Genomic DNA, 27,167 nt, shown 5'->3' with positions numbered 1-27,167 from the left:
GGAGGGAAGTTTAAGAGCCTCCCATGTTAGCATCTTGGTCACAAAAGGGAACAAACCAAAACAAAACACTCCCCCACCTCCCCCGCCCATTGAGGAAAGAAGAGGGAAAAGAGAGAGAGAGAAAAAAGAATCATTCAAGGTGACCTGGGTTAGAAGACTCGGCATTTAAGAACCAGAATCAGCTGTTTCTTGGTCATTTGCCTTATAACCTTACATACTCAAGCTTTAAGACTTAAAGCTTAAAGCTTCCTTACAGGAAGGATGTAGGATCATTTCTAATCCTGTCGTCTATCACTCTTCCTCCAGGATCGACTCAAGACCTTATTACACATTACATTAAAGCTTTCTTTTACCTCGTTGTGGTATTGTCAGCATAGAGCTCAGCCAACCTAACCAAGATCACTTGGGGGCATAGCACAGGAAGGAAGATGAATATAATTCATCTTTTTTCCTTTTGCTAGGTGCAGATGAATTAATTATAGTTCCAGATAATGATTGCCTTTTGCTTAAAATAGTATCAAAATTTCCACCCAAGTCTTCTATGAATAGAAGCAATTTAACTTGACATTAGGACAGAGCTTTGGGGTCTGGAGATGACACAGACTTCCTCTGATTCTCTGGGAGGCGTCGTCAGCTTGGGTTCTCAGTCTTTAGTTTTTTCCTCCATAAAATGGGAATGAAATATGCTTCATTCGTTTCAGGAGGTTTTAGGGGATTTCTTTGAAAACCATTTAGTACAATGAGCAACTCAAATGGAAGGCACGGGATGCAAGAGAATTCTGGGCAAGAAATCCATTTAATACAAATGAGCTATTTACTGGGTTATTTAGATAAGATACAGAATGATCTTTAGGCTCAGAATTGGAACCATCTCTAGGCCTGTCTTTCAGAAAAGCTATAATTCGTTTCTACTACTGGCAACTTACAGGTAGAAGACTGATTCTTGGCCCTGCTCTGAGGTTTGAAAAATGTTTGAGTCTCACCTTGAAAGACTAGAGGTGCAGATGGTAAAGAATCTGCTGGTGATGTGGGAGAGCTGGGTCTGATCCCTGGGTCAGGAAGATCCCCTGGAGAAGGGAATGGCTACCCACTCCAGTATTCTTGTCTGGAGAATTCCACGGACAGAGGAGCCTGGCGGGCTACAGTCCATGGGTTTCAAAGAATCGGATACAACTAAGCGACTCACACTTTCATTTGAAAGACTGATTTTACCTATAAGGACACTTATGCTCTTTAGGTTAATTCTTGTATTATTTTTGTAAGAAGAGGCTGGACATTTACCTCTAGGTGAAAATCACTGCTTTGGTGTATAGTTTTCTCATAGAATAACCTGCATCTTTATTTTTTACCTGCAGGCAAAACTGTGTGGAGTTTTATCCAATATTCATAATCACATTGTGGATGGCTGGATGGTATTTCAACCAAGGTAAATTTAAAAGACAACTCTGTCCTCATGACAACTGTGATCCTTACAGCCATTAAGTAACAGATATTCACCTACACATCTACCGATCCTGGAAATTGTTTTAAGCAAAAGAAGCACTGTCTGTTTGCCTCAAAGAGCAGTGTGCTACAGATAGGCTAACTCTGGCTTCATTTCAGTTTAATTCAGTGATTTTCTTTTTTATAAAAACTTGGAACAAACCAGATGTGGGGGATTCCAGAATGAAAATGACATGTGATTTTGTCTTCAAGTCTAACACTCTATAAATTCTAATTTATCTGTAGGAACAGAACACAGAATTAACAGTTCACCCTAGTTATTGTAGCTAATTTTTATTGAGTATTTACTTCAGGCCAGGTACTGTTTTTTTTTTTTTTTTTTTTAAACTAATTGGCTGCTCTGGGCCTCAGTTGTGGCATGTGGGGGCTCCTCTCTAGTTGTGGCACGTTGGCTTCTCTTGTTGTGGAGCACAGGCTCTTGAGTAGTTGCGGGCTTTAGTAGTTGCGTCATGCAGGCTCAGAAGCCTTGATGTATGTGGAATCTTAGTTCCCCGGGAATCGAACCCATGTTCCCTGCATTGGAAGGCACATTCTTAACCACTGAATCACCAAGGAAGTCCCTGCCAAGCTTTGTTTTTAAGTGTCACACATATATTATCTCATATGCAGCACTTACAGGATTAAAAACCTTCTTATGAGGTAGGTTCCATAATTTCTGCTTTATAGGTGAGGAAACTGAAGTACAGAGTGGTTAAGTCTTTTGTCCAACTTAGCTTTCACCAGTTTAGGAGAAAATTAGCTTTCAAGTTCAGAGCAGGGTTCATAGGTATTTGACCAACAACCCATGTGCTTTTTCTTAGGAGTTTCCAAGAATGTGGTCTACTGGATTTAGAAACTTTGTAAATATCTGTTTTCTATTTGAATGGGGGAACTTTGAGGAGCTGAGGGCTTTACTGAAACTCTGCCTAGCCCTTTCATAGGTCAGATTAACACCAACTACCTTTTTGGAGAAATTCAATCTCTCTTCTTTCTGATAACTCTCATGGCCTCATTTGTGTTTGACATTTGATTGCTAAGATTTAAATCAACCAAAATTCAACTGCTTCCCAAAGGCAACCCTGTCACCTCCCCTCTTGTAATTTTTTTACTGTCAACTGAGAAATTTCAGATAAAATATCTTTCAGAGAAAGACTTAACTCTATTCCAATTCACTTTTTTTTTTTTTTTAAAAATCCCTTAAGGGCAAGAAGGGTAGTTTCTTGTCAGGTGAGAGCACATTGACAACTAATACGAGCCTTTTGGTAATGGCACTCGGCCTGTGCCATTTGACCCTTTGGATTTCACTGTGATGAGCTGAATAAGGCTGACTGCCTGTCAGGGAGGGGTGTCTTGGGTATCTCGTTGTAATTTTCATTCTTTCTCATCCAGAGTTAGGTGGCCTATTAATTCCTTGACCAGTTCTCATTGACTTTGTGGGAGTAGTTGCTTAGAAAGGGAGTTTCGAGAACCATGGTGTGCTCAGGATCTCTCCCCTTCCTCAGAGGCCAGGTGGCCCTGCCAGCCCTTCTCCTCCAGCTCTTTGCCGGACCCACTCCTTCTCATCCTTCAGGGCCCAGCACAAACATCACCCCTCAGAGGGGCCTTCCCTGACCCCTTCCTAAAGGTGGGGCCCCCCAGCTCACCCTGGCCCATCCCCCTTTGTTTTCTTCACAGCATGTTCGTCTGTACTTTTCTTCTCATTTTCCTCTGTCTTTGCTGATGAACCCATAAGGGCAGGGAGCTTGTGTCTTTTTTACTTCTAACCTCAACCCTTAGTATAAGGATACTTGGTATGTAGTAGAAACCAAAAAAAAAAAAAAAGTTTGTGACCTAATAAAATTATGAATTTAATTTTATCCATCATGTCAGAGTCCCACAAACAGACTTCTAGTCTTTTCAAGAGGACTCTGGCAATTTGCATCTGTGACTTGCTGAGGAAAAGAGAGGGTCCCTAGTACAAGAAAGATTTTTTTTTCCATTGGACAAGATGGCAGACCATCACCCTGCATTTCACATTTCTTTTAGGTAAAATTTGTATTTAGTTAAATGCACAAATCTCAAGGGCACCATTTAATGAGTTTTGACAAATGTATAAACCTGTGTCACTCAGATCCCTATCAAGATGTGGAACATGACTACCACTCAGGAAGTCTTCTCAGGTTCTTCCCTGTCCCTTGCCCAGAGGCAAACAGTGCTCTGATGTTTTTCATCATAGTTTAGTTTTGCCTATTTTAGAACTTTCCATAACTGGAATCATATAGTATGTACTCTTATATAAGGCTTCATTCACTCAGCAAAATGTTTTTGAGATTCACCATGCTGTTGCAAGTTTTCTATTTCTTTTCATCGACAGTGGGGTTCCGTATTGCATGGTTATCACAGTTCGCTTATCCATTCTCCTGGGGATGGATTCCCAGCTGTTTCCAGTGTTGGGCTGTTATGAATAAAGCTGCAGTGATTATTCTGAACAGGTCTTTTTATGGATACGTGCTTTTATTTCTCTTGGGTAAATACACAGGAAAGGAAGGACTTGCTGGGTCAAAAAGTAACGTTTGGTGTTTTAAGAAACTACCAGATCTTTTCCCCAAGAGGCCGAACTGTTTTGTATTCCCACCAATAATGTATGAGGATTCCAACATCTCCAACATTGGTGCTGTCAGTCTTCTAAAAATTTTGCCATCCTGGTAGGTGTACAGTGGTATCATTTCGTTATGGCTTTATTTTTATTTTTAAATGAGTGGGAACATTTTTTTTTTTTAAATTTCTTTGGCTGCATTGGGTCTTAGTTGCAGCATGCAGGATCTAGTTCTTGAGCAGGGATCAAACACCGGCCCCTTGTATTGGGAGCACGGAGTCTTAACCACAGGACCACCAGAGAAGTCCCCTCACTGTGGTTTTAAATTGCAGTTTTGCTGATATCAAATGATGTTGAATAATGTTGAAAAATTTTTCACATGCTTATTGGTACACTTGCTTATATTGCTATGTGAATTTTCTATTCAAGTATTTTACCCATTAAAAAATTGTTTTCCTTTCATTATTGAATTGTCTGAGTTCTCTATAGATTCTACACACAAGTCTTTTGTCAGATACATGTTTTGTGAGTGTTTTCTCAGTTTGCATACCACTTTTTGAGAGTCTGCCGTCATGTTCTATGTCTTTGCTTTTTTTTTTCTCTCTCTAGCTTTTGCTACTTGTCTGGGTCTGGTGTACATCTATTCCCGTCACCAGTATTTCTGGGGATATGCAGAAGCTGCTAAAAAAAGGTAAGGAGCACCCAAGAATTGTATATTTAGACAGAAAGTAGCAGGATGGTCTATATTAGCTTCCTGTCCCTGTAGTATAGCACTGATGGCTGTGATGACAAAAATGATGTATGTTGCCTACCCACGGCCAGATCTCACCAAGGCCTACACACTTAGCTGTGAGGCAGAAAACTGAAGGCATAAAACTGTGCTCTAAGTGTGCACTCTTTGACCATTGCACTTTAAATCCTTGTCAACATTTTGCATTATCTCCCAAAAGTCGCCAAGGAAATAATCCTGCCCAGCCTTGATAATCCTTTGAATGTTCAAAGGAGCTAGGCATCTTCTTTAATTTATTTGATGAATCAAAATGTTCAAATGGCAACAGCATAGAAGTTCTGGGCAGTATTCATAGGCGAGGTCTGCTCTGGGCTCCCCAGCTTCCTCCCTGTAACCCTGTTTATTCATCACCTTTGTCTCTCTCTTATCTGCCCACAGGATCACTGGTTTCCGGCTGAGTCTGGGGGTTTTGGCCTTGTTGACTGTCCTAGGTGCCGTGGGGATTTTGAACAGCTTTCTGGATGAATACCTGGACATCGATATTGCCAAGAAACTGAGGCACTTCTAACATTTCTCCTTCCTTTGTGCAAATGCTTATAGATGTTTCCACTCTCAAGGTTAGATGGTGCCACTTGTTCCATTAAAAGAAATAAAATTCTCTCTCTTATTTGAAATGGCTTTATAGAAACATACCTTTTAGATTTCCTAAAATATGCTCTGAGGGGAAGTATCCTAACATCAGTGGATGTGTGCTGAGCCCTGGTTTTAGAAGCACATGCTGAAGTCATGGCTGCTCATGTGGGCAGAAAGCAACCTGACCTGTCTGTGTCTGGGGCTTTCCATGGACCACCACTATCACTTGCCTCTAAGACTGCTTCTCTCGTGATGGGGAGTTACAGACAGGTGCTGAAAAGGCTCTGAGCCCACTTCATTGGTTGCAGGAATGCCACAGATGGTGGAGGAAGTCAGCAAACACATAAAGTAGACAGAGAAGAGAGTCATGAACTAATAGCACAGAACACAGCTGGCTGTGAAAACAGACTTTACAAAGTTAAAAAGAAAAAAAAAAATCTGTCATTTTCAAGAAACCATCCAGAGATGAGTGCCTGGGGAATACCTTGCCCCTGGATAGGGGAAGAGAGGTCATGGTCATGGCCGGAGAACCTAGGCTGGGTTCCACTGCCCATCCTCTGTCCTGCGGGGCTGGGGGCCTGCTGCAGAGGTCCACGAGTCTTGGACCCTGATGTGCAGTCATGGTCTGGCACAAGACTGATCACCTTCACTTTCCTCATCTGTAAAATGGGCATGAGTCTTCAGGAACCGTAGGGAAATAGAATTATGAGCATATATAACACTTTTTTAGTATCAGGAGAACTCTCTGTAATTTTTCTAAAGAAAGTGACAGCCTGAATCTTCAAGCAGCTTTTTATTAGGACTTTTTTGGTATATGGGTACAAAGGCAGTTACAGAGACTATGAGTAATAGAGAAAAATAAAGGCATTAGAACACTAGCGTTTCCAGAATAGTGGGCAGAAGACATGACCACCTCTTGCATCCCAGAGGACAGTGTGAGTAGCCCAGAGCACGTTGAGAACCATCAGCCTGGGATCACTAGCTCTCTGACTCTGGCTAAGGCAGCTTGCAGTGGAGGTCGTTTAGCCAAGATGTGAAGACCCCAGAGCCAGTCAATGCTAACCCTGTTCCACTACTCGCCGGCTATCCTACCAAAGCCCTGGTAGCTCTCTGCCTCAGTTTTTTCCCTCGGGTAAAATGGGACTGATATCTTACAATGCCATGATTCTATGGTCTTTTTACTTTTTAGTATTCTGATCATTTATAGTGACTCGTATTGTGACATTTTAATTGTGCATTGAAGACAATAAAGGAAGAGAGAGAGCAAATTTTTGACCTGAAAGCACAATTTCTGCAGACTCATGTCATTTGGAAGTGAGAAAAAACCCACAACTTTTCCACATCTTACTCTCCAGGTTTTGTAAACACTTTGAATTTTGCATTTAAATTGGAACTGTTTAAATATGTTAACTGAAAACACACACACACACAGACACACACACACAGTTTGGTTAAACCACACATGTGGAAAATGAAGACCAGCCCACCAGTATATCAAACTTTGTATCTTTATAGTATCTGAACTATAGAACTTATTCCCTTTGTTCTAATTCTGTTGTCACCAAGGCAACCTCTTGATGATTTTAATTCGTATAAATTTGGCTGCAGGGAGTAAATGTGCTGGCCAGAGAGATGTGAATTTCTGATATGTTTGACATACATATTTTTTGTGTATTAGTAAGTTGACTGATTTTATTTCCTTTTGTTTTTTGCTGTGTGGTGCATGTGGGATCTTAGTTCCCCAACCAGGGATCGAACCTGTGCCCTCTGCATTGGAAGAGCAGAATCTTAACCACTGGACTGCTAGGGAAGTCCCTGTTTTGTTTTGTTTTTTGATTATATTTTTAGAAATCAGATTCCTTGCCTCAAAAAGTCAATATTATAAACAAAGGGAGAAGAACTTTCCTCTATTAATAGAGCCTTCAAAGGCATAAAACCCAAATGGTGATGTGGGGTCCTTGATCAAAGCCTAGTTAGAAAAAAAAAATAGCTATGGGAGACATTTGGGACAATTTGAATAAGGAATAAGAATTCAGTATTAGGGAATCATGTCTTCAGTGCTATAATGTTGTTATGGCTAGGGAAGAAAATGCCCTAATTCTTTGGCATTGTATGCTGGGAGATTGTGGGGTGAAGTGACTGGTTATGTATAGCTTCGTTTGAAATAGTTACACAAAATACATATGTGAAGCATATATGACGAGGTGTTAATAAGTATCAAATTGAGTTGCTAAGTGTATAGCTCTTCATTGCATTATTCTATTTTTTTGCCTGTTGGAAAAGGTTCATAACAGAAAAGTTAAAAATTCTGAAGCAAAGTTAAAAGCTAAAGTCAGGTTCTTGGTAGCTCTGTAGATCTTTTTTTTAATGTTGAGTGCTGTATGCTTGACTTGGGATCAGTGTTAGGAACAGAGCCATAGCGTAAGTTGTGGTCGGCAGCTGTCCTGGATATGGCCCAAGTGTGTGAGTGCTGTGGGCTAAGTCACTTCAGTCATGTCGGATTCTGTGGGACCCTGTGGACTGTAGCCCACCAGGCTCCTCTGTCCATGGGATTCTCCAGCGAATAATACCAGAGTGGGTTGCCATGCTTTCCTCCAAGGGATCTTCCCAACCCAGGGATCAAACCCGTGTCTCTTATGTCTCCTGCATTGGCTGGCAGGTTCTTGACCACGAGCACCACCTGGGAAGCCCCAAGTGTGTGAGTGATGCCATAATTACCTCTGCTTGTTATGAAATGAGACACGTGTCTGTGGTCACTTGTCCAGAGGACAGCAGCGTGAAATCTAATGTCCTCACAACTTACAAAGAAGTTAGATAAAGGACTATTTACACAAACAAGTAGCCCTGCTCTCTCCCACGGTATTTTTCCTCCCCTTCTTTTCTTTGCAGGATTGGTGGACAATGAGGTGTGGCTAAAATGTCATTATAAGGAAAAACATCAAGTCTTTGTTTTCTTTAACCCCATTTCTCTAGATATTAATAGACCCTTCCTTGAAAAGATGGATTAAAGGCAGAAATAGCTCCTCTAATGCTTCTGAATGTTCCTTAACTTTCAGCAGTAAAATACTTCCTCACGGGGGCAGATGCCCAGTGACTTCTTGGAAAAATGTTTATTCTCTCCCTCCTTCTTCCCCTGTTACACACTTGCTGTACCGAGAATTTATAAAGGTCAACATGAGTACAAATAAGAAATCATTTTAAAGGAGAAAGGTATTCCATCCATCCAGGGCAGTAAGTAAAAACATGTGGTTTTAACTAACCCAGACAAGGAGTACTCAACCCTTCTCAGGCTTCATGATTTATTCTGCTGTCAGCCTTTCCATCCCCACCCCCAAACCAGTTGATTTTTGACCACAAGTCACTAAGTCTATATTACTGGGACAAGGCCCAGTGTCACACAGTTTTGTCCTCCATGCTCTTATTTGTCAGCTGGTCTGGAACCACAGCCCACCGCGGGTAGGGTTCAGTCCCTACCCATGGAAGGGACTCTTCTTCCATAGTCAAGTTCATTCCTTCTCTTGGTTTGTATGTATTAAAACTCACCTTTGGTTTGGATCTATTTTTGATGATGACTTTGTTCTGTTCTTGTGGCCTCTTTTGCTTCATCCAGACAGTTTTGACATGTGCTCTTTTACCATGCCTTTCAAAGTCTGATGGAAAGCCTTAGGTCAGGTCTTCTAGAAGTGGAGTGGATTCACATGTGAGTGATTTGTTAACAAAGGGCTCCCAGGAAGGGGAAGCTGAGGGAGTTGGGGTGAGGGGAACAGGGCAGAAAAAGGCAGGAAGCCCAGCAAGGGAGCACCTTCTGGCGAAGTCCCAACCTCTGCCAGCTCCTGCAGGGGAGCTCGGGACAGAAATTTTGCCTCAGGGTTTGTCCGGGCAAGTTAACTGGGCTTTCACGCTCCTGCACCAGCAGGCCATTGGCTCAGTGAGTCTGGAGGGATGTAAACGTCTAAGCACGTTCAACCCTGTGGACCTCAGCTGCTGGCTGAGCCGGGCTCTGGCGGGAGACCGCCCTCTAAAGAGCCACAGCTGGGAGGTAAGGCACCCATGGTGTGTGTGTGTGTGCGCGCGCGTGTGTGTGTAACTACAGTGTCCATTAAAATGGGGCAAGGCCTACTGTTACTCTCCCACCTAATATATTCGTTGAGTTTTCTTCCTTCTCAAATGAAACGTGTACGATCCATTTTCCAAGTTCCCTGAGTGAACCAGGTAGAAGCTGAACTATCATGGCTCTGAATCCTGGATGGATCCAGTATACTCCTTTCATAGGTGACTCTCTTACTTTTGCCACATTCCCCTGGAGAGCAAATTTGGAATGTTTTAACAGTGTATTGGAATTAAAAAGGCTGGGGATGATTGATTGATCTCCACTGTTACTTAAATGTTTAAATAATGATATCAAAACTTCGAGACAAGAACTGCAGTTAATCAATTAAAACCCAGGCATAAAACGTTTATCTGCTTAATTAAGGCTGGAGCGCCTGTGCCAGTCCTAAAAGATACTTTTTTTTTTTTAAGTGATGTTTCTGTTTGTTTTCCTTTGGCCATGCTGTGAGGCTTGTGGGATCTTAGTTCTCCAACCAGGGACTGAACCCTGTGCCTCTTGGCAATCAAAGTCCTAACCACTGGCCTGCCAGGGAATTCCCTAAAATAAACTAAACTTTGGATTGGTTCAGATAACGATCTTTTATTTTTTTTTTTCTTTAAAAGTGGTATGCCAACATCACTTCATTTCTACATTTCCAAGTTCTGTACATTTCTCAAAAGGAAAGAAGCAATGCTCAATGTACAAAGTAAAACCAGAAAACTAGAAAAATCTGAATCAAATGGAGGAAGTTGCCATAGATCATACAGTACAAATTAGTAATTCAATATCATCTGAAGTGCAATACCACTGCTGGGATGATGAGTTAAGGAATGAAATAAAAATACTCTATTTTAAACAAACAGTATATATATATTTATATGTATATTTTTTTACAGATAGTAGACCCAGTGATATTTGTAGTATTGTAAAAACTTATTTACAAATAACTTTTTTTTTAGACATTACATATACATCAGCACCGTAGTGAAAACAAAAAACAAAACGAAGCCACCTTATTAAAATCTACCTCTCTATGTAGTTGGTCCCAGTACTGAGCATTCGGAGGAAGCTTTTAAGGGAGAATGGAGGCCCCCTCGCCCCCCTCCATCAGCCACCTCCAGTTCCTCATCATTGCTTATATATTTATTTCCTGTACCTTTCAGAAAAAGGTAACTATATATTTCTGTGTCTTCTCGTTTCTTCACTTTCTCTTGTTTGGTTTTGGTTTTCATCTGCTTCCATTCGAGAGCTGCCCTGGCGGTGGCCCTCCCCAAGCAGGGAGTTCATGGTCAGCCCGCCACCACCTCTTCCCCCAGGGACCACAGCCCCGACCTGGGTCCTCGCCCACGTGGCCCGCTCTGGTCTCCAGGCTGCCCCTTGCCGAGGAGAGCTGTGACCTTGGTACTTGGTGAGCAGGCCCCGGGCAGTGTTTGCCTGCCTGCTGCCTCTCTACATCCTCTGTCCCAGCGCTTCATTTTTACCCGCTTCAGTCCCAGGACCTGGCCCCAGTGTGACTCCCCAGGCTGGGCAGGGGCTCTGGTGTGGCAAGTGGCATGTGAGTGCACAGAAGCAAGCCTGCCTTTGGACATGGAGGGAAGGGATGGCAGGAGAAATGCTTATGCCACGCTCATGCACTCAGGACAAGAACTACGTCCCGTGGCCTCCGAAACAGGCCAGTGGGAGGGGAGGGGAGGGCAGATGAGACCAGCCCTCCAGCAGCAGAGGTTGTGGATCCCTTCCAACAGACTTCACTTAGGACAGATCTGCGTGAATTACACAAAGAACAACTGTACAGAACTTCAAGAGGGGATCGCTTTGCTCAAGGAAAGGAACCATACCTTCCCTCTTTTCATTATCAAAATGTGTGAAGTGGAGCAATGGGTTTTTCAGTTCCTCAGCTTTCGGGGCTTGAGATTTGTCTTTCTGATGAGCAGGGATGAAGGGTCAGGCTGCTTTAAGAGCATCACCCCTGGGATTTTCCCAAAGGGAACCAGAGCTGGTGATGTCCAGGCTGGTCCTCCCTAGTGTCCCAGAAACATCAGATGCAGCTCATGGAAACCCACCACCGAGCAGCAGAGCAACCCGCTCAGTTCCAGGCAGAGAAAGAAAAACTCCAGTGTGGCCTTTGCATTTCAGGCATTGTCTAAGTTCTTCTTGCTCTTATTTTCCCTCCACCCAGGCTCCCTAAAGACAAAAAGCTTCATTTCTTCTTGGATAGTCTGCAAGGACCAGCACAGGCAGGCTGGGGTGTAGGTGAAGAGGAATGAGGGCAGGGACCAGCTCGGGGGAAGGCGGCTGCACTGACAAGACACACAGCGTCCACCCTGGGCCTCCTCATCCTCGGCCTCCGGGAGTAGAAGGACCCGCTGAGATGTATCGGGTCATACCGGGCCCCCAGGAAGCTCCAGGCCAACTCCCGGGAGTAATAGCCACCACAGTCATCAGCAGAGGGCTGCCCGCCCAGGACTGCCAGGACCCTTCTCCAAGCTCTAAGATTCCTGCAGGCCATCATGAGCAGGATACAGGCTGTAGGGTCTCCTGTCTTCTGTGACATCTCACTGTTCTTTGTACCTTCCCTCCAAGCCCAGTAGCGTGTCTTGAAGGCTGATACCTCTGCAGCCAGGGTTTAGCGCGTATCTGACCTGTGCTCTTGGCTTGCGCCACAACCCAGGGGCTTCCGTGGGACTCTCGGCCCCAGGCTCTCTCCCCTCTGGGTCTCCAAAGCTGTAGACCCCGGCCAAGGCCAGGAGGCTCTGACGGCAACCTCACGTGGGGCAGCAGTCTGTCTTGGCTGCAGCGACTCTTGCTGGGCTGGGTGATCACAGGGAGTGCCAAGCTGAGGGCTCCGGAATCATCTTCCCTGCCCACCTCTGGTGTGTCCCCCTCTCTCGCAGCAGGGTCCGCAGGGCGTCTGTCTCCATTGCTGTGTGAAAATCAGGTGAAACGGGGCCCGGCGGGGCTGTGGATTGACGGCCTGGATCTTCCACAGTCAGCTGGCTGCAGCTTTGCTCAGATCACGTGGGTCAAAAAAACAACACAAAAAAACAAGGATGTGGTGACATCCTGTTTCTTTTTCACGGTTGGAGCTTTAAACCACTGGAATTGTGGTGGCCAGGGCCGCTCCTGACTAGGGGTTTCCAAACAATTCATCGAGCTCCTGCATCCACTCGTCCCCCGGTCCACCTTTGATGATGGAGTCCACAAGGTCGGCACCGTCCGAGAGGCCGGGGAAGGACGCCCCAGCCGTGTCACCACTGTAATTGTACGACATGTCCTGAGGGGGGTTCCGCTCATAGGCTTGGCTCTGGCTGCTGGAGGCAAAGCTGGCGCTGGCCATCGGCTGCTGTGCCGGGGGCTGGCTGAAGGCTGGCATGCCAGGAACACCCTGGTTCAGGCCTGACATGACCATGGGCCTGGCCTGGCCGGTGCCTTGCTGCCCCGGCAGTGGTGGCATCATCTGCCGACCCATGGCAGCCGGGTTGAGCGTTCTCACCCCGCCAGGGTTCGCATCCACCACCTGGCTCAGTCCCTGGGGGAAGTGCTGCTTGGTCAGCCGTGGTTGGCCAGCTTGCAGTGGGTAGCTGGCGCCATTGTTGAATGATGCTAACTCTCCACTAGTCCTCCCAGGCATCCCCTGTAAGCCTCTCTGCTGCCAGCTCTGGCTTCCCTGCTGGACCGTTCCCATGATGCTCTGCAGCCTCGGCGGGCCCTGGGGCCTGGGCAAGGCCTGGCCGACCGGCCCCTTCATCTGCTGGCGCTGCTGGGTCATGGGCGAGTTCACCAGCATGCCCTGACCAAACCCACTCACCATCCCAACCCCTTGCCCCGAGGTGGGCTGCCGCGGCCCCTGGGCTTGGCTGTGTGTGATACTCATACCGCTTTGGTTTGGGTGCTGCAACACTTGGGTCATGCCTGTGCTCATGTTGTACATTCCCGGTTGGCTGGTAGCTGGGTTGCTGTAAGGGGCCAGTCCCATCTCAGACTGGGCAGCCGCGGTGGCCACTGTCCCTGGATTCTGGGAGGGTCCCATTCCCATCATGCCTGCGTTCTGTGCCATCAGCCTTGAAGTTCGCATGCTCTGGAGGGCGGCCTGGCTCCTCACAGCCGCTATATCCTGGGGAGACCCTGCAGAGAAAAAAGGACACACCTCTTCACTCATCTCCACAAGCGGTGCACAGTAACACGTAGCTGGACTTTGGGAATGACAAAAATGCTTTGATTAATAGATGAAAGGATCTACTCTGATAATAAATCCTTTAAAGAAAGAGAGATGATTATTTTTCTTACTATAACACACTGATTTTGAAAATTTTGGAAAATAGGGAAAGCACAGAAATGAAAATGAAAGTCACCCAAATTCCCACCATCCAGAGATGACTACTGCTAACTTACCTTAACATATAAAAATACACATGAAAATTGGGATCACACAGTAGTTGACTTTTCTATTTGATATACCCTGATATTATTTTTGCTCCTATTACAGAAACAATTGTTTCTTTCCCTCATAGCTCAATCGGTAGAGAACCTGCCTGCAATGTAGGAGACCTGGGTTCCATTCGTGGGTCGGGAAGATCTCCTGGAGAAGGAAATGGCAACCCACTCCAGTATTCTTGCCTGGAGAATCCCATGGACAGAGGAGCCTGGCGGGCTACAGTCCATGAGGTTGAAAGAGTCGGACATGACTTAGTGACTAAACCACCACTTCTTTATATGATCCTCAACCAATAAGACAGCATCTTTTGGAGGTGAGAGGAAATTCACCTCCCAAGCTAAATTAAGAAGAAATGGCGGCTCACTTTGCACATCCTATTTGTGATGTGGAATATGGCTCAGTAGAGAATACTATCAATAAAGACCATTAGACTAATTTCCCTGAAGATTTGAGCAGGATTTGAGAGGTTAAAGGCCCCTGCTTTGGCTAAGAAGCTATTTTGACAGATGGGACATTGTTTGGTCCCCTCTGTAGATTTCCACATGCTCCAGATTCTCTGAATCATAACATGTCAGTGCGAACTGGCCAGCTTCCTGAATTAGAGAAAGAAGTCATCCTCCTACTTGTTACCTGGCAATGAACTTGATGCACTGATGCAAAGGCCACACCTTCAAATCAGCAATGACCACTAAGGCAGTTTCAATGATGCTGCTTAGAAGCTGACCAGAGTACCAACGTCCAGTCATTCAACTCTATTTGACGTTTGAGTGAGTCCTTCTTTACACGTTTCCAGGAAATTTCTAAACCAGCCAAGAGAATAAAAATGTCACCTCTAGAAGCCCAGTCAATGTTCAAGGGCTAGGAGGTGCACGAAAATAGATTTTTCTGTCTCTCTGCTAAGGATAAGGTCTATGAAAAAAAGAAAAATAGTTTTTTCCTGGACATTTAAAAAAAGGTGCAGCATGGGAGCCAATCAATATTATAAGCAAATTTGATCATTCTTGGGAGTGGGATGAGAAATCAGATGAGAATAGTGTGTAACCTTGTTAATCCTGGCACCGTGGCAGATAAGAGAAGTGTGTCTCTTGTCTTTCTGATGGGGTTATTGGTTTCTGGGCAGCGACCATGTCTCCATATTTTCTTTCAAGAAAGAAAATTATGGGAAATTTGGTTATGACTTAAGTTTTTGTGGCTTGAGGTCAGTATCAGGCTGCATTGAAAAATGAAATGGTTACTGTGAAGAAACCAGAAAGATCTGCGGGAGATCCCTAGAAGCATTTCAATCTTTTGTTTTGAGCTTAATGATAGCTAAAGTGGATTTAGATATAATAAAGATATTAAAAAGTTCCTAATTAAACACTGGATGGTAGCATATATTGCAGCTTGCGATCTTGTTATGAAGTCTTGTGACCTTAATGACTAAATTTGTATCAACTGCACAGCCAGTCTGATCAACTGGGGTGAAATGGGTGATTGGGTTGCTTATAAAAAAATTTAAGGGAAAAATATTGCTGACTCATTGATTGAACAGACCCAAATTACATAAACAGGCTGCTGGAAACAGATGAAAGGACTTTTGTATTCTGGATATTTTTGTTGTATCTTTAGAATTAATATGTTGAAGGATTAGGTTTTGTCTGGGATAATTTTGTGAATAAGATTACTGCATGTGTCAAACAACATACTTTCTTCAAATTTTTGTCTAAAATAGGTGTTACTGCAAGACATTATAGTCAAATTAATTTTCTTGTCTATCGGTTAACATCAAAATGTCAAAGAAAAATTTCCATATTCAAAAAGAGACAGTAACATGCAATTTTTTCCCGAAAAGGATCTATGTTTTATTTTCACTCACAGGAAGTTTATAGTTATAAAAAATAAGCACTTCCCCGTAGGCATGTAACACTGCCCAGAGGCACAGAACTCAGTAAGCGAAAGATCATCTTTAAAACCTTTGAAAAGTATAGTGGTGGGCAGACCTGTAGGTCTCAGACAAGTTAATTTGAACAGAACCTGTGTCCAACGACAAAATTTCTTATCTATCAATTTGCTATTTTCTCAGGTACATAACATTATGCTATCTAGGATGTTGGTCAAATACTGAAAAGAGTAAAAAAAAAAATCATATCAATCAGCTCAGGAACCCTCAAATATAACTGGTTGTTCAGCTTAAGTGTATGAAATTTTTAGGTGGACTGCCTGTAATTTGGGGCTTTAGAAAAGTTCAGAGTAGAACTTTTAAATTGGAGCCAAGCCATCTAGAATAACTCATAGAGGAGTTATTAAATTTTGGTGGGTCTTTTTATTCTAAAAAATAATGAGTATGAATCTAGAAAACTCAAAGGACATGGTGCCAGGTTTATCAGATTTAATGGTTTCAATTAGTTCATAATATAAAGCACCAGTTCCCAAAGTGTGGCCCCTGGGCCAGAAGCAGCAGCAGCAGCATCTCTGGGGAACTTGTTACAGATGCAAATACAGATCTGGCTCCAGATCTGCTGAATCAGAGACTCTGGGAGTGAGAGGGGGCCATTTATGTTTTGAACCAGTTCCGCTGGTGACCTGATGCAGGCTCAAGTCTGAGAACTACAGGTATAAAAGGAGGGCTTGGTGTATGCAATGAAAACCATGCTTGGAACAGTAACTATTTCCCACTCTTCTGCACCCATGGCCAAGTGAAAAATAGAATTCTTCAAAGAATACTGGCACTAATTTACTACACAGAACTTTCATGGACAGCCCAATTCCCTTTGTCCTTCCCTGTGTGGGGCCCAGAAGGATCTGAAGTGATATAACTGTCCCACAGATTTAAGGGTGGTAGCTGCTCAAGCCCCAGGGGGTCCACAGGCTATCCTCAGGAAGATCTGGCTGTGAACACCAGCGGCTTTCAGACTCTGAACCACAGCTCACAGTACTCAAACACGTGGGCTCGGGACAGAAACAAAAGCTGCTGATACACTTTGATCTTTTTTTTCCTATTATTTCATTTTAAAAATGCTAGTTGTGGCCCACTAAATTATCTTCAATGGGCTTTCCTGTTAGCTCAGACGGTAAAGAATCCACCTGCAATGCAGGAGACCTGGGTTTGATCCCTGGGTTGGTAAGATCCCCTGGAGGAGCGCATGACAACTGACTCCAGTATTCTTGCCTGGAGAATCCCCATGGACAGAGGAGCCTGGGTGGGCTGCAGTCCATGGGGTCACAAAGAGTCAGACACAAACTACTTGGGTGTTGCAACCCGAAGAATGAAAAATGCTACCCCAGATCATAAATTTTTCACCCACAGTCTATGGAAAAGGGTAGCTCTTGTGAAGTGATCCATAAAGTTTGTATTTATTTACTATATATGCATACTTCTGTGCAAGGGACTTCCTGGCTTCTGGCAGATTGTCAAACTGAGAGGTAACATTTGAGAAGTGAGGATGCATTGATCTAGGTCCTCCAAGAGGATAGAGGACAGGAATTAGGATTTCTGCTGCTTCATGACTCCTGTGGCCCCCTGGAAACTCCTATGGATGAGACTGGGGAGGGTCCTCAGACTCATCCTCCACCATCATATAAGATGAAGAGGGGTTCCCTCTGTTGGAGATAGAAAGGATTGATATTTGAGGCAACCAATCTGTGGTGCTGGAGAACATGCTTAAGAGTCCCTTGGACAGCAAAGAGATCAAATCAGTCCATCCTAAAGGAAATCAACCCTGGATATTCATTGGAAGGACTGATGCTGAAGCTCCAATACTTTGGCCACCTGTTTCAAAGAGCTGACAACTCATTAGAAAAGATCCTGATGCTGGGAAAGACTGAAGGCAGGAGGAGAAGGAGGTAACAGAGGATGAGAAGATTACATAGCATCACTGACTCTATGGATATGAGTTTGATCAAACTCCCGTAGATGGTGAAGGACTGGGAAGCCTGGCGTGCTGCAATTCATGGGGTTGCAGAGAGTCAGACAGGACTTAGCGACCGAACAACAGCAATCTACAGAGGAACGGCAACCCCGGACAGTGCCGCCATCCCTCCTGGGGCCATGCTTCAGGATTTGTGCAAAGGGCAGCAGGATCAAGGCCGTCCAGTCAAGCTCAAGTCCCTGTTTGTCTTCTATGTTCAGCGATTAGTGGTTGCTCAAGGCTAGATTCCTCCACTGCAGTTGCTGGAAGTTAGGGCTTTGGTCAGCAGACCTGCTAGGATTAGTAAGAAAAATGTGACACAGGATTTTCCCCACTGTGGTCAGTGAGATGTGATCTAGATACCAACAAGGCTGCTACTGGGTCAACAGGCACCTGGATGTCTTTGGAAAGTCAAAGTGTTTGTCTCTCAGTTGTGTCCAACACTTTGCGACCCCATGGTCTGTAGCCCTCCAGGCTCCTCTGTCCATGGGATTCTCCAGGCAAGAATACTGGAGTGGGCTGCCATTTCATACTCCAGGGGATCTTCCCAATCCAGGAACTGAACCTGGATCTCTTGCACTACAGACAGATTCTTTACCATCTGAGCCACCAGGGAAGCCCTGGTTGTTAAAATATTGAGATACTTCTATACTTTGATAAAGAATAGCTGCTCCAGTCCTAGCCCCAAAGTCACCATGACCCCACCCTGGGCCCACCAGGACGTCTCTGGGGCCCAGTGGCTGAAAGGTTAATGCCTGGTATTCTGACTGGTTGGTACATCAGGTCTTAACTATTTTCACTATTACTTGGACACCAAACACAGCTCCCAAGGCACTGTTACCGGGTGACATTCACTTTAACTTCCCCGCTGGAAGGAATACAACGGCAGAGGCGTGCGCCGGCCTCACCTTGAAACTGGGCGACCTGCTGCACTGGGTACGGATTCCGCTGCTGCTGCTGCGGGTGCTGCCGGGGTAAGTGCGGCTGCTGCAGCTGCTGCAACGACAAGGACAAGGAGGGCCAGGAGGTGAGACGGGAGCGACTGTGCACTTAGATACCCCAGCCGTCCTGAGGAAGGCGGCTTTTACAAACTAAACGTTGTATTGAAGAATAGCGCACCTATAGGTAAGCACCCAGGTGCGCAGCACCCGTACACAGTGTGAGGGATATTCCCAAATGGACACACTTTTGGGAACCAGCCTCTGGATCAAGACAAATGTTGCCAGGAGCCCCTCCTGTCCCTTCCCCATCACTACCCTCCCCCTGACCCCTGGGGAGTACCCCCAACCCAACTCTATATTAGTTACGTCAGCTTCTGTACTTCATAGAAGTGGGTTTAGACATGGTATTTAAGTCTGGCTTTTGTGTCTGTCTTTTTGCATTTGTTGCATTTTCGAGCTTCATCCAGGTTGATGCCTGCAGTGTGGATGGTTCGTCCTCACTGTTGAGTAGTATTCCCCCCCAAAGAACATACCTCTGTGGCTTTATCTGTGCTGCAAGGGATGGCTATTTAGGGTGTTTCCGATTTTTGGCTGTCAGAGCCACCTCTTCCACCAACATCCTTGGTGAACCTCTGTGGCATGTCTGCCATGTGGTCTTGCTGGTTTAACGGGGATGTGTAGTCACCGAGGCAGTTTTTTAAAAAAATAGTTTTACTTATTTTTGGTGGTGCTTGGTTGCTGTTGCTGCACTGGCTTTTCTCTAGTTTCGGTGAGCAGGCTCCTCGTGGCAGCGGTTTCTCTTCTTGCAGAGCGTGGGCTCTTGGGCAAGAGGGCTTCAGCAGCTGCAGCACACGGGCACATGAGTTGTGGTTCCTGGCCTCTAGGGCGCAGGTCCAATGGTTGTAATGCATGGGCTTCGTTGCTCCATGGCATGTGGGTCTTCCCAGACCAGGGATCAAACCCATGTCTCCCGCATTGGCAGGCAGAGTCTTTACCCCTGAGCCACCAGGAAGCCCAGGGAGGCAGTTCTGACTTTGCTTTTTCAGTACCAGCTGCATGCCTTTCTCAGTATCGTGGGGACCGAACTCAGACAGACAAGCAACTAATTTTTAATGACCTAAAATAGATGCTTCGGGTATAGGAAGATGGAATTCTCAGGGATTATTTTAAAAAAGCCTCATTTCAGTCCCAGGGTGTCACACTGCCTGCAAAATACATCTCCACGAGTCAAAAATACAGCATCTATTGCCTTGAGGGAACCGCGTGGGATTCCACATACACCAGGAACCATGAGACCTGTGTTTTAGTTTTTCTTCTTCCAGTCTCTGGGCTTCTGCACTGCTGGTGCTGTTACCAATATATTGGGGAGGCTACTATGTATCATTATCATGCTGAATGTGAAAAGGGAGAGAAAATAAGAATGAGGTGGAAAGAGCAAAGAAAGGGATTTTCATTCTGGGTCTAATGTCAAGTAGCTGGGTGACCTTCGGGGTGTCATTTAACCTCCTCTGCAGCTGTGGAATATTCATTAAGCACCTTTCATCTGCAAGGGCTAGAAAAACAAATAACCAGGGTTCTGCTCTTCAGAGTGTTCATTATAAAAATAACACACATTGACCACTTCTTAACACATGTGTTTATTTCTATTTTTTTTCTCTTGTTTTTGTTCCTGGGCAGCTCTATAATTTTCTTTTTCTTTCTTTCTTTTTTTTCCCTTTTTTCTCTTTTTGTTGACAAGGCCAGCCAGCACTCTGGCAACTGAAGAAAAGAACGGCCTCTGTTCACCCTATCCTGTAGGGCCTACCATGGTGTTTTGCTGTTGAAATGAATTAATTGTGTAGACACAGCATAGACAGGAAACATGCTAATCTTTTAGGCAGCAATCTAAGAACATTATTGAAAGTAAGCTGAGCATTTAAAAGCTTCTCTGAAGCCAAACTTCCCATATTATCTAAGAATTTTAGTGTCCCACCTACAAATGGGTATAAACCCTGAAGGAGTCTGGGGTGGTGGGCTGTGGGTCAGGAATCAGGGGCTCCAAGGTGCCAGTCTAGCCTCTGGCTCTCGCTAGCTCTGTGATCTCTAAAAAAAAAATCATGTCAGCTCCCCTGCCTCAGTTTTCCTCATGTGTAAAATCAAGAGACTTCATGATTAACATTTCTTTCAGATCTAAAATTCCAGGATCCACTGAACCTTAGTGAACGGACGGCAGCTGACACGCTCTGTGCGCTGAGAAAAATGCATTAAATGTGAATTCACACCTGGTTTCTACTTGCTCTGTTCTGATTTCTAAGTCCACTGAGAACCATCTGAATGTTCCCAAAGATATGCCAGGTCCCCAGTCTTTCTGTTTTCCCTCCCATGTCCTTTTGGGGAAACCCATGTGTTCCCAGTACGCTGTTGGCAAAATTGAAAACGTTAAGATACTTTCTCTGCTGCTGCAGGGACCAAGAAAATCAGCTTGGCGTTGATATGGCCACATTCATCCTCAAGAGTGTAGATCCCCAGGGAGCTGCATCGATAAGCACTGTCCCCAGGGGCAGGGGGCATGTTCCATCCCTCTGCCCCAGTTCTGGCCGGTCCCACCGGATGGCTGGCACCTGTGGCTGCAGCTGACATCACATTCCGTGACACCAGGGTCATGTGACAGAGCCCCACCTGGTGCTGTTTCCTAAAGATTTCACACACGTGCCTCAGGAGAACATCGGGAACAAGGCTGGGAAATAGGAAAATCTATTCGGCAGATGAGAGAGGTGAAGCGGTTTTTTTCCAGAATCATACCACAAGCAAAAGATGTGGCCCAGAGTAAACTGGTCTTTTCTTGCCTCTTCAGCTCTTGGTACACACAGTCATTAAGGAATTACACGCTCTCTTCTTTTTTTTTGCTTGCCATTTCCCATTCCCCAGCTTTTCTGAGGAGCCCTGTGTCTTGTCTTCTGCGTCCCGGGTTCTGAAGGGTCCCGCGCTCTCTGGCCCCGTGGTCTGTGGGCACCATCCTTGGCGGTTCTCCTTCCTTCCACCTCCTTCCTCATCCCTGGGCTTGGCTGGTCTCACTGAGCAGGGACACCCCTGAACTGGCACAGCCAAGTTTGGCCTGGTTACCCCGACTCCCCTTTGTGCCATGGTCATAGCACACCCATCCAAGACAATCACTTAAAGGACCAGGCACATCGCACACTTCCTAGGCTTGGCTAGGGGAGGATTTGCAAAGCCCAGCTTCCCCGTGTTCCCCTTGGGAGCCCCATTTATCACTGTCCGAGAGACATGAGTGCGGTTCCTTGTCACAGACCTTACGCAGGGTGAGAGGGACAGAGGTTTGTTTGTACAAGAGCTGCCAGGCGGCTGACTGACCTCAGTAAAAAGGGAGATAATTACACAGCTGTTCAAGAACAAAAGCGAAAAAGGGAAGCTAAGTGAACTGTGCAATTTTTCTGTTTGCGGGGGGATGACTGGTGTTACTTTGAACGCTGCTCTTGGTCACTAAGGACCTCAACGTGCCTCTGGTCCTTGTATAGAAAGGGTGTGGTGGAGGATGCTTGATAAATGTCCAAAATTCAGATCCTATTAGGAACATTCTAGAAGGGTAACTGTGGCCCTTGAGCCTTACATGGCTCCTATAACAGAAGGGCAAGATGCATGGGTCAGACCCCCCACTGGAGCCATCTAGGGACGGCCTAGATGGAAGACCTCAGGCCTCTCTCAGGATAACATGAAATAAGGCAAGGGCCTCTTAAAAAACAAGACACTGACACTCAGAGGAGCAGCCCACAGCAAGGCTTCCTTTCAAAGCCGGAGGAATTATGTGTCAACGGTGGTCAAACACGCCTCAGGTAAAGCTTTCTCTGTGTTAGGCCTTTAACTCAAAGATTTCCTGAGCTGTTTTCAAAGCTGCTGGGAATTTTTCTCAAGTTTGCACCCTTTCTGTGACCCGGAGTTCAGGTTTCCAAGTAGTTCTGTGGGCCCTATTATTCTGCAATTGTTCCCGTTCCATTGTTCATGACCAACGCTGTGAGAATTCTTCTCAATCCCCCCTTCTGACTCTTTCCTCCAAGAAACAAAGTTCTCTGAATTATTTTCTTTTTTCTTCCCGCTGGGAATATCAGAATTTATGAAGAATGTAAGCCAGCTCCCTTCTACCCCCACCACCCCCATGCTGATTCCACAGACCCCCGGTACCAGAAGCCAGAAGCAAAAAGCCAGACTTGAAGACAGGTCTCTGGCAAGGGGGTCTTCAAATGCATGGCTGAAGCCTGTCTTTTCAGAACAAACCAATTCATTCTAAGAAAAAAACCTAACTAATGGAAAGGTCTAAATTCTTCAGGCTCTTCTGTAGTCTCGGGAGGTGCTGGCCAGTGACTTTCTGGATGAAGGACGAGACCTGAGACTCGCTCACAGACACCAGGCCCTGCAGAAATGTTTGCGAATCGCATGAAGCCCACCACGGGCATGAGTTACCTGCTCCGTGAGAATCTGCTGCTGCTGCTGCTGCTGCCTCTGTTCCCGCAGGAACTGTTGTTTCTGCTGCTCCATCAGCTGGGCCCGCTGGTCAATGAGCATCTGCTTCATGAGGACTGTCTGGGGCTGGCTGCCCAGGAAGCCTGGCCCCGCAGGCCCTGCTCCGGAGACCATGCCCCCTGAGCCCGGGGGCACGGAGGACTGCATGGGGCCCGTGGTCCGGGGAAGCCCCACTGGGTGCTGCTCCTGGGAGAACAGGAAGAGAAGGCAAGAGAAGAGAGGAAAGAAGTGAATGTGGTGACTTCACATCCGAATGAAAGCACAGGGGGATGGGATCCCCAGAGGCACACACTACATTTCCATAAAGAGAACACAGCGGTCCTCCAATCTCTTAACACAGTGGGGCTGCAGGGGCTACAGGGGGCCGGCAATGGCTCCGCGGAATCTGAGGCCAGGTCCAGTCTGTTTCTGATGTCGTTGTTGTTTAGTCACTAAGTCGTGTCAATTGTTGCGACCCCAGGGACTGTAGTCACCCAGGCTCTCTGTCCATGGGGTTTTTCCAGGCAAGAATACTGGAGTGGGTTGCCATTTCCTACTCCAGGGAATCTTCCCAACTGGGGAATGGGACCCATGTTTCTTAAATCTCCTGCATTGCAGGCGGATTCTTTACCACTGGGCCACCTGGGAAGCCCCTGTTTCTGATAGGACTGGCTAAAGAATAACGTGTCGTTGCTCAGTCGTGTCCGACTCTTTGTGACCCCATGGACTGTAGCCGACCAGGCTCCTCCATCCATGGGATTTTCCAGGCAAGAGTACTGGAGTGGGTTGCCATTTCCTTCTCCAGGGGATCTTCCCGACCCAGGGATCGAATCTGGGTCTCCTACATTGCAGGCAGACGATTTATCCTCTAAGTCACCACGGAAGCCCTGGCTAAAGAATAAGAATTGCATTTTCAGCTAACCATCAGTGTTCCTCCGAAGGAAAGGGAATAAGCCCTCAGGTGGGGCTCATTTTCAGTCTGATATGAGGCAGCCTGACTGCCTCTTCATCCTTACTGCCTGCCTGGCCAAAATGGGCTACTTACTTAGTAGGAGAGACATTTATAGAATGCTGCTGGAATTGATTAATCAGCAGAACTGCTATTTGATGAAATTCTAATTAATTGTGACATTTGAAAGCTCTGACATACGCAAAAACAAAAACAACAACAACAAAAAAACAATCAAATCTTGCTAGTGAGAATTGTTGATGGGAAGAATTAGGAATGTGTTACACTGACCAATGGCAACCCACTCCAGTCTCTCTTGCCTGGAAAATCCCATGGACGGAGGAGCCTGGTAGGCTACAGTCCGTGGGGTCGCAAAGAGTCGGACACGACAGTGACTTCACTTCACTTCACACTGACCAAAGATACCGAATCTCTTAACATCTTTAAAAACAGAATTGAGTCTCAGGTGTCTGAGATAATTTAAATGCTGGGGGTTGAACTGGGTCTCTAGATTCAATAATTATGTCAGTCCGTCAAAGGATGTCAACTTTTAAGGACCAGTCCTTAAGGAACAGGAGATTAGGGAACTCCTCATACAGAGCCCAGGCGACTCCTCTGAGAATGTGCTCAGAGGTAAAGCAACAACCCAACAGTGTAGACCTTTGGGAACAAACAACTGATGGGAAAAGTAGGTGTGTGGCCATAAGATGTAGTTTCCTGATGCTTCCTTTCCTGTTCATTCTACCAAGCACACCTCGTAATGGCAAAGTATTATCTGATCATTCTGCAGAAAGATTCCCTTTAATTCATTCAAGTTTCAAGTAATTAATCTGAACAAGGAGAAGCTGCTGTCTGAAGTATACAAATTACATGAATACATGGATAAGGACATACACAGTCATTTTGTGAGGGACAGTTATGAGACTGAGATCATGAGACAAATGTGAATAAATCTACATCAAATTTTTTTTTAGGCAGTTAGACTGGATTTTTAAGAAAGACTTCCTTATTGTAAAATCTATGAAATCAGTTTCTACTGGTTATTAGTCTCAGTTATACGTGGTGAAGGAAATTAAGGTTATAAAGATGTAGACACAAAACTGTCTTAAATGGATGTTTAGTAGTTATCAAATTTTATATATTACTTCTATTTGCCATGGTATTTCCATCAGTATTAATGCATTCCTTCATTAATGCATTCAACAAGCCTGCTTGGTGAACAACATGAATTTTATCTGCCTCTTTTGAGCCATCCTAAATTAAAAACATGCAGTCAAACTGGATTTTAATAGTTGTCCCCTTTTCACTTTTCTTCCTCTTCAGTGTCAATACACTCAACCCTGAGGGGAGTTTCCTCTCAAAACATAGAATGGTGTTGGATCTTCTTCCCTCCCCCTAGTACCCAAACAAAACAAAACAAGCAACAAAAAAACAAACAAAAACCCACCACTCCTCTCATCCAGGTAACAACAGCTCAAGAAGGTTGGGTTAGTAGTGCTAAACTAACTAACAATAGAGTTGCCATATGATCAAGCCATCCCACTCCTGGACATATACCCAGATAAAACTGTAATTTGAAAAGATCCATGCCACCCTGTGATCACAGCAGCACTATTCACAATAGCCAAGACATGGGAACAACCTAAATCTAAACAACTTAAATCGACAGATGCATGGATAAAGATGTGGTACACATATATGCAATAGAATACTGCTCAGTGACAAAAAGGACTGAAATATTGCCCCTGCGGCAGCATGGATGGGGCTAGAGATTATCATACTAAGTAAGTCAGGCAGAGAGAGACAAGTACCATGTGTTATCACTTATATGTAGAATCTAAAATATGACATAGATAAATATATTTATGAAACAAAAACAGATTTACAGATACAGAGAACAGGCTCCTGGTTGCCAAGGGGAGAGTGGCTGAGGAGGGAGGGACTGGGCGTCTGGGATCAGCAGATGCAAACTATTATATATAGGATGGATAAACATATATATGGATAAAGTCCTACTGTATAGCACAGGGAACTATATATAATACCCTGTGACAGACCATAATGGAAAAGAATATGAAAAGAATGTGTGTATATATATATATACAAAAGTCACTTTACTGTACAGCAGAAATGAAACATAACAATGTAAATCAACTATACTTATATAAAATTTTTAAAAATATTTTTAAAAAAGCTCTGGTTAGTGTGGTGGCCCAGGCCACACAGTCAGTAAATGGAAGAATCAGCATTCACAGAACTGAAACATTGATTCTGAGACTACATTCAGTATTCTTTCCATAAGCACAGGTTTGTTTCTGGACTATGGGTCCGTGGTGCCAAGAGTGAACCTAAGAATTGCTTGTAAACTAAATATACAGTGTCTGTCCCACAAATACACTGTGTTCTAGTTTTCAAATGCAAGTGTGATGTTGCTGAAGTTAAAACTTATTGTCCTTGAGTATTTTCTCTGTACATAGACAATGAAAAGGTAGAGAGTTATGAAATATTTATGTTAATAAAAATACCACATATTCAATAATGCCTGGAACTTTATGCTACCAAAAAGTTTACTTTAAGACTAATCCCTGCAGAGGTCAAGATATTTTACTCTTTTCTTTTCCCCCTAAACTTGTTGCCTGTTTTCCAAACCCTTTCTTCCAGTGGGATAAATCTGTTTCTTGCCACCTTTGGAGACAAATGGCCAACTGACTTAACACTTTAACAAAGGAATTCACACAACAGACAGTTAACCAATCAGCGAAAATACAGATACACAGCTTTTTTTTTTTTTTCTGTGTATTTCAGCATATTTGAAACCTCCAGTTTTGATAAGGAGGAGACAGTGGGAAAAGAAAATGAGACCCAAGGGGAGATCAAGTTTTCTTCAGCTTGGTTTTATGAGAGGTCTGGTGTGGGCTGGCCCCGTTTATCTTTGTGCACTCTGAGATATT

General features: G+C 44.8%; 2 protein-coding genes across 5 annotated transcripts in view; one reads left to right on the top strand and one right to left on the bottom strand.

The window, feature by feature from the left end:
- The window catches only part of MGST2 (microsomal glutathione S-transferase 2), a 29,924-nt gene extending 23,244 nt beyond the window's left edge, over positions 1–6,680 (top strand). Inside the window, exons 3-6 of one of the 3 annotated variants that reach the window (XM_043485981.1) lie at positions 1,356–1,426; positions 4,001–4,166; positions 4,667–4,748; positions 5,226–5,291. In XM_043485981.1, coding sequence (XP_043341916.1) covers positions 1,356–1,426; positions 4,001–4,166; positions 4,667–4,742 — 313 coding nt within the window. In that variant the 3' untranslated portion in view covers positions 4,743–4,748; positions 5,226–5,291. Of the gene's footprint in view, positions 1–1,355; positions 1,427–4,000; positions 4,167–4,666; positions 4,749–5,225 lie in introns of all 3 variants that reach the window. The other 2 variants (XM_043485988.1, XM_043485996.1) reach the window with 2 other exon arrangements.
- Positions 6,681–10,409: 3,729 nt separating this feature from the next.
- MAML3 (mastermind like transcriptional coactivator 3) overlaps positions 10,410–27,167 on the bottom strand; it is a 447,607-nt gene continuing 430,849 nt past the window's right edge. For both annotated transcript variants that reach the window (XM_043485961.1, XM_043485970.1), the window contains exons 3-5: positions 23,229–23,474; positions 18,741–18,828; positions 10,410–13,635 (exon numbers count right to left, since the gene is read on the bottom strand). In XM_043485961.1, the coding sequence (XP_043341896.1) occupies positions 12,638–13,635; positions 18,741–18,828; positions 23,229–23,474 (1,332 nt within the window). In that variant the 3' untranslated portion in view covers positions 10,410–12,637. The remainder of the gene's footprint in view (positions 13,636–18,740; positions 18,829–23,228; positions 23,475–27,167) is intronic.

Source organism: Cervus canadensis, chromosome 1, assembly GCF_019320065.1.
Source record: "Cervus canadensis isolate Bull #8, Minnesota chromosome 1, ASM1932006v1, whole genome shotgun sequence".
Lineage (NCBI taxonomy): Eukaryota > Metazoa > Chordata > Mammalia > Artiodactyla > Cervidae > Cervus > Cervus canadensis.
Note: the sequence above shows the minus strand (reverse complement) of the source record. Positions and strands in the feature narration are given on the sequence as shown.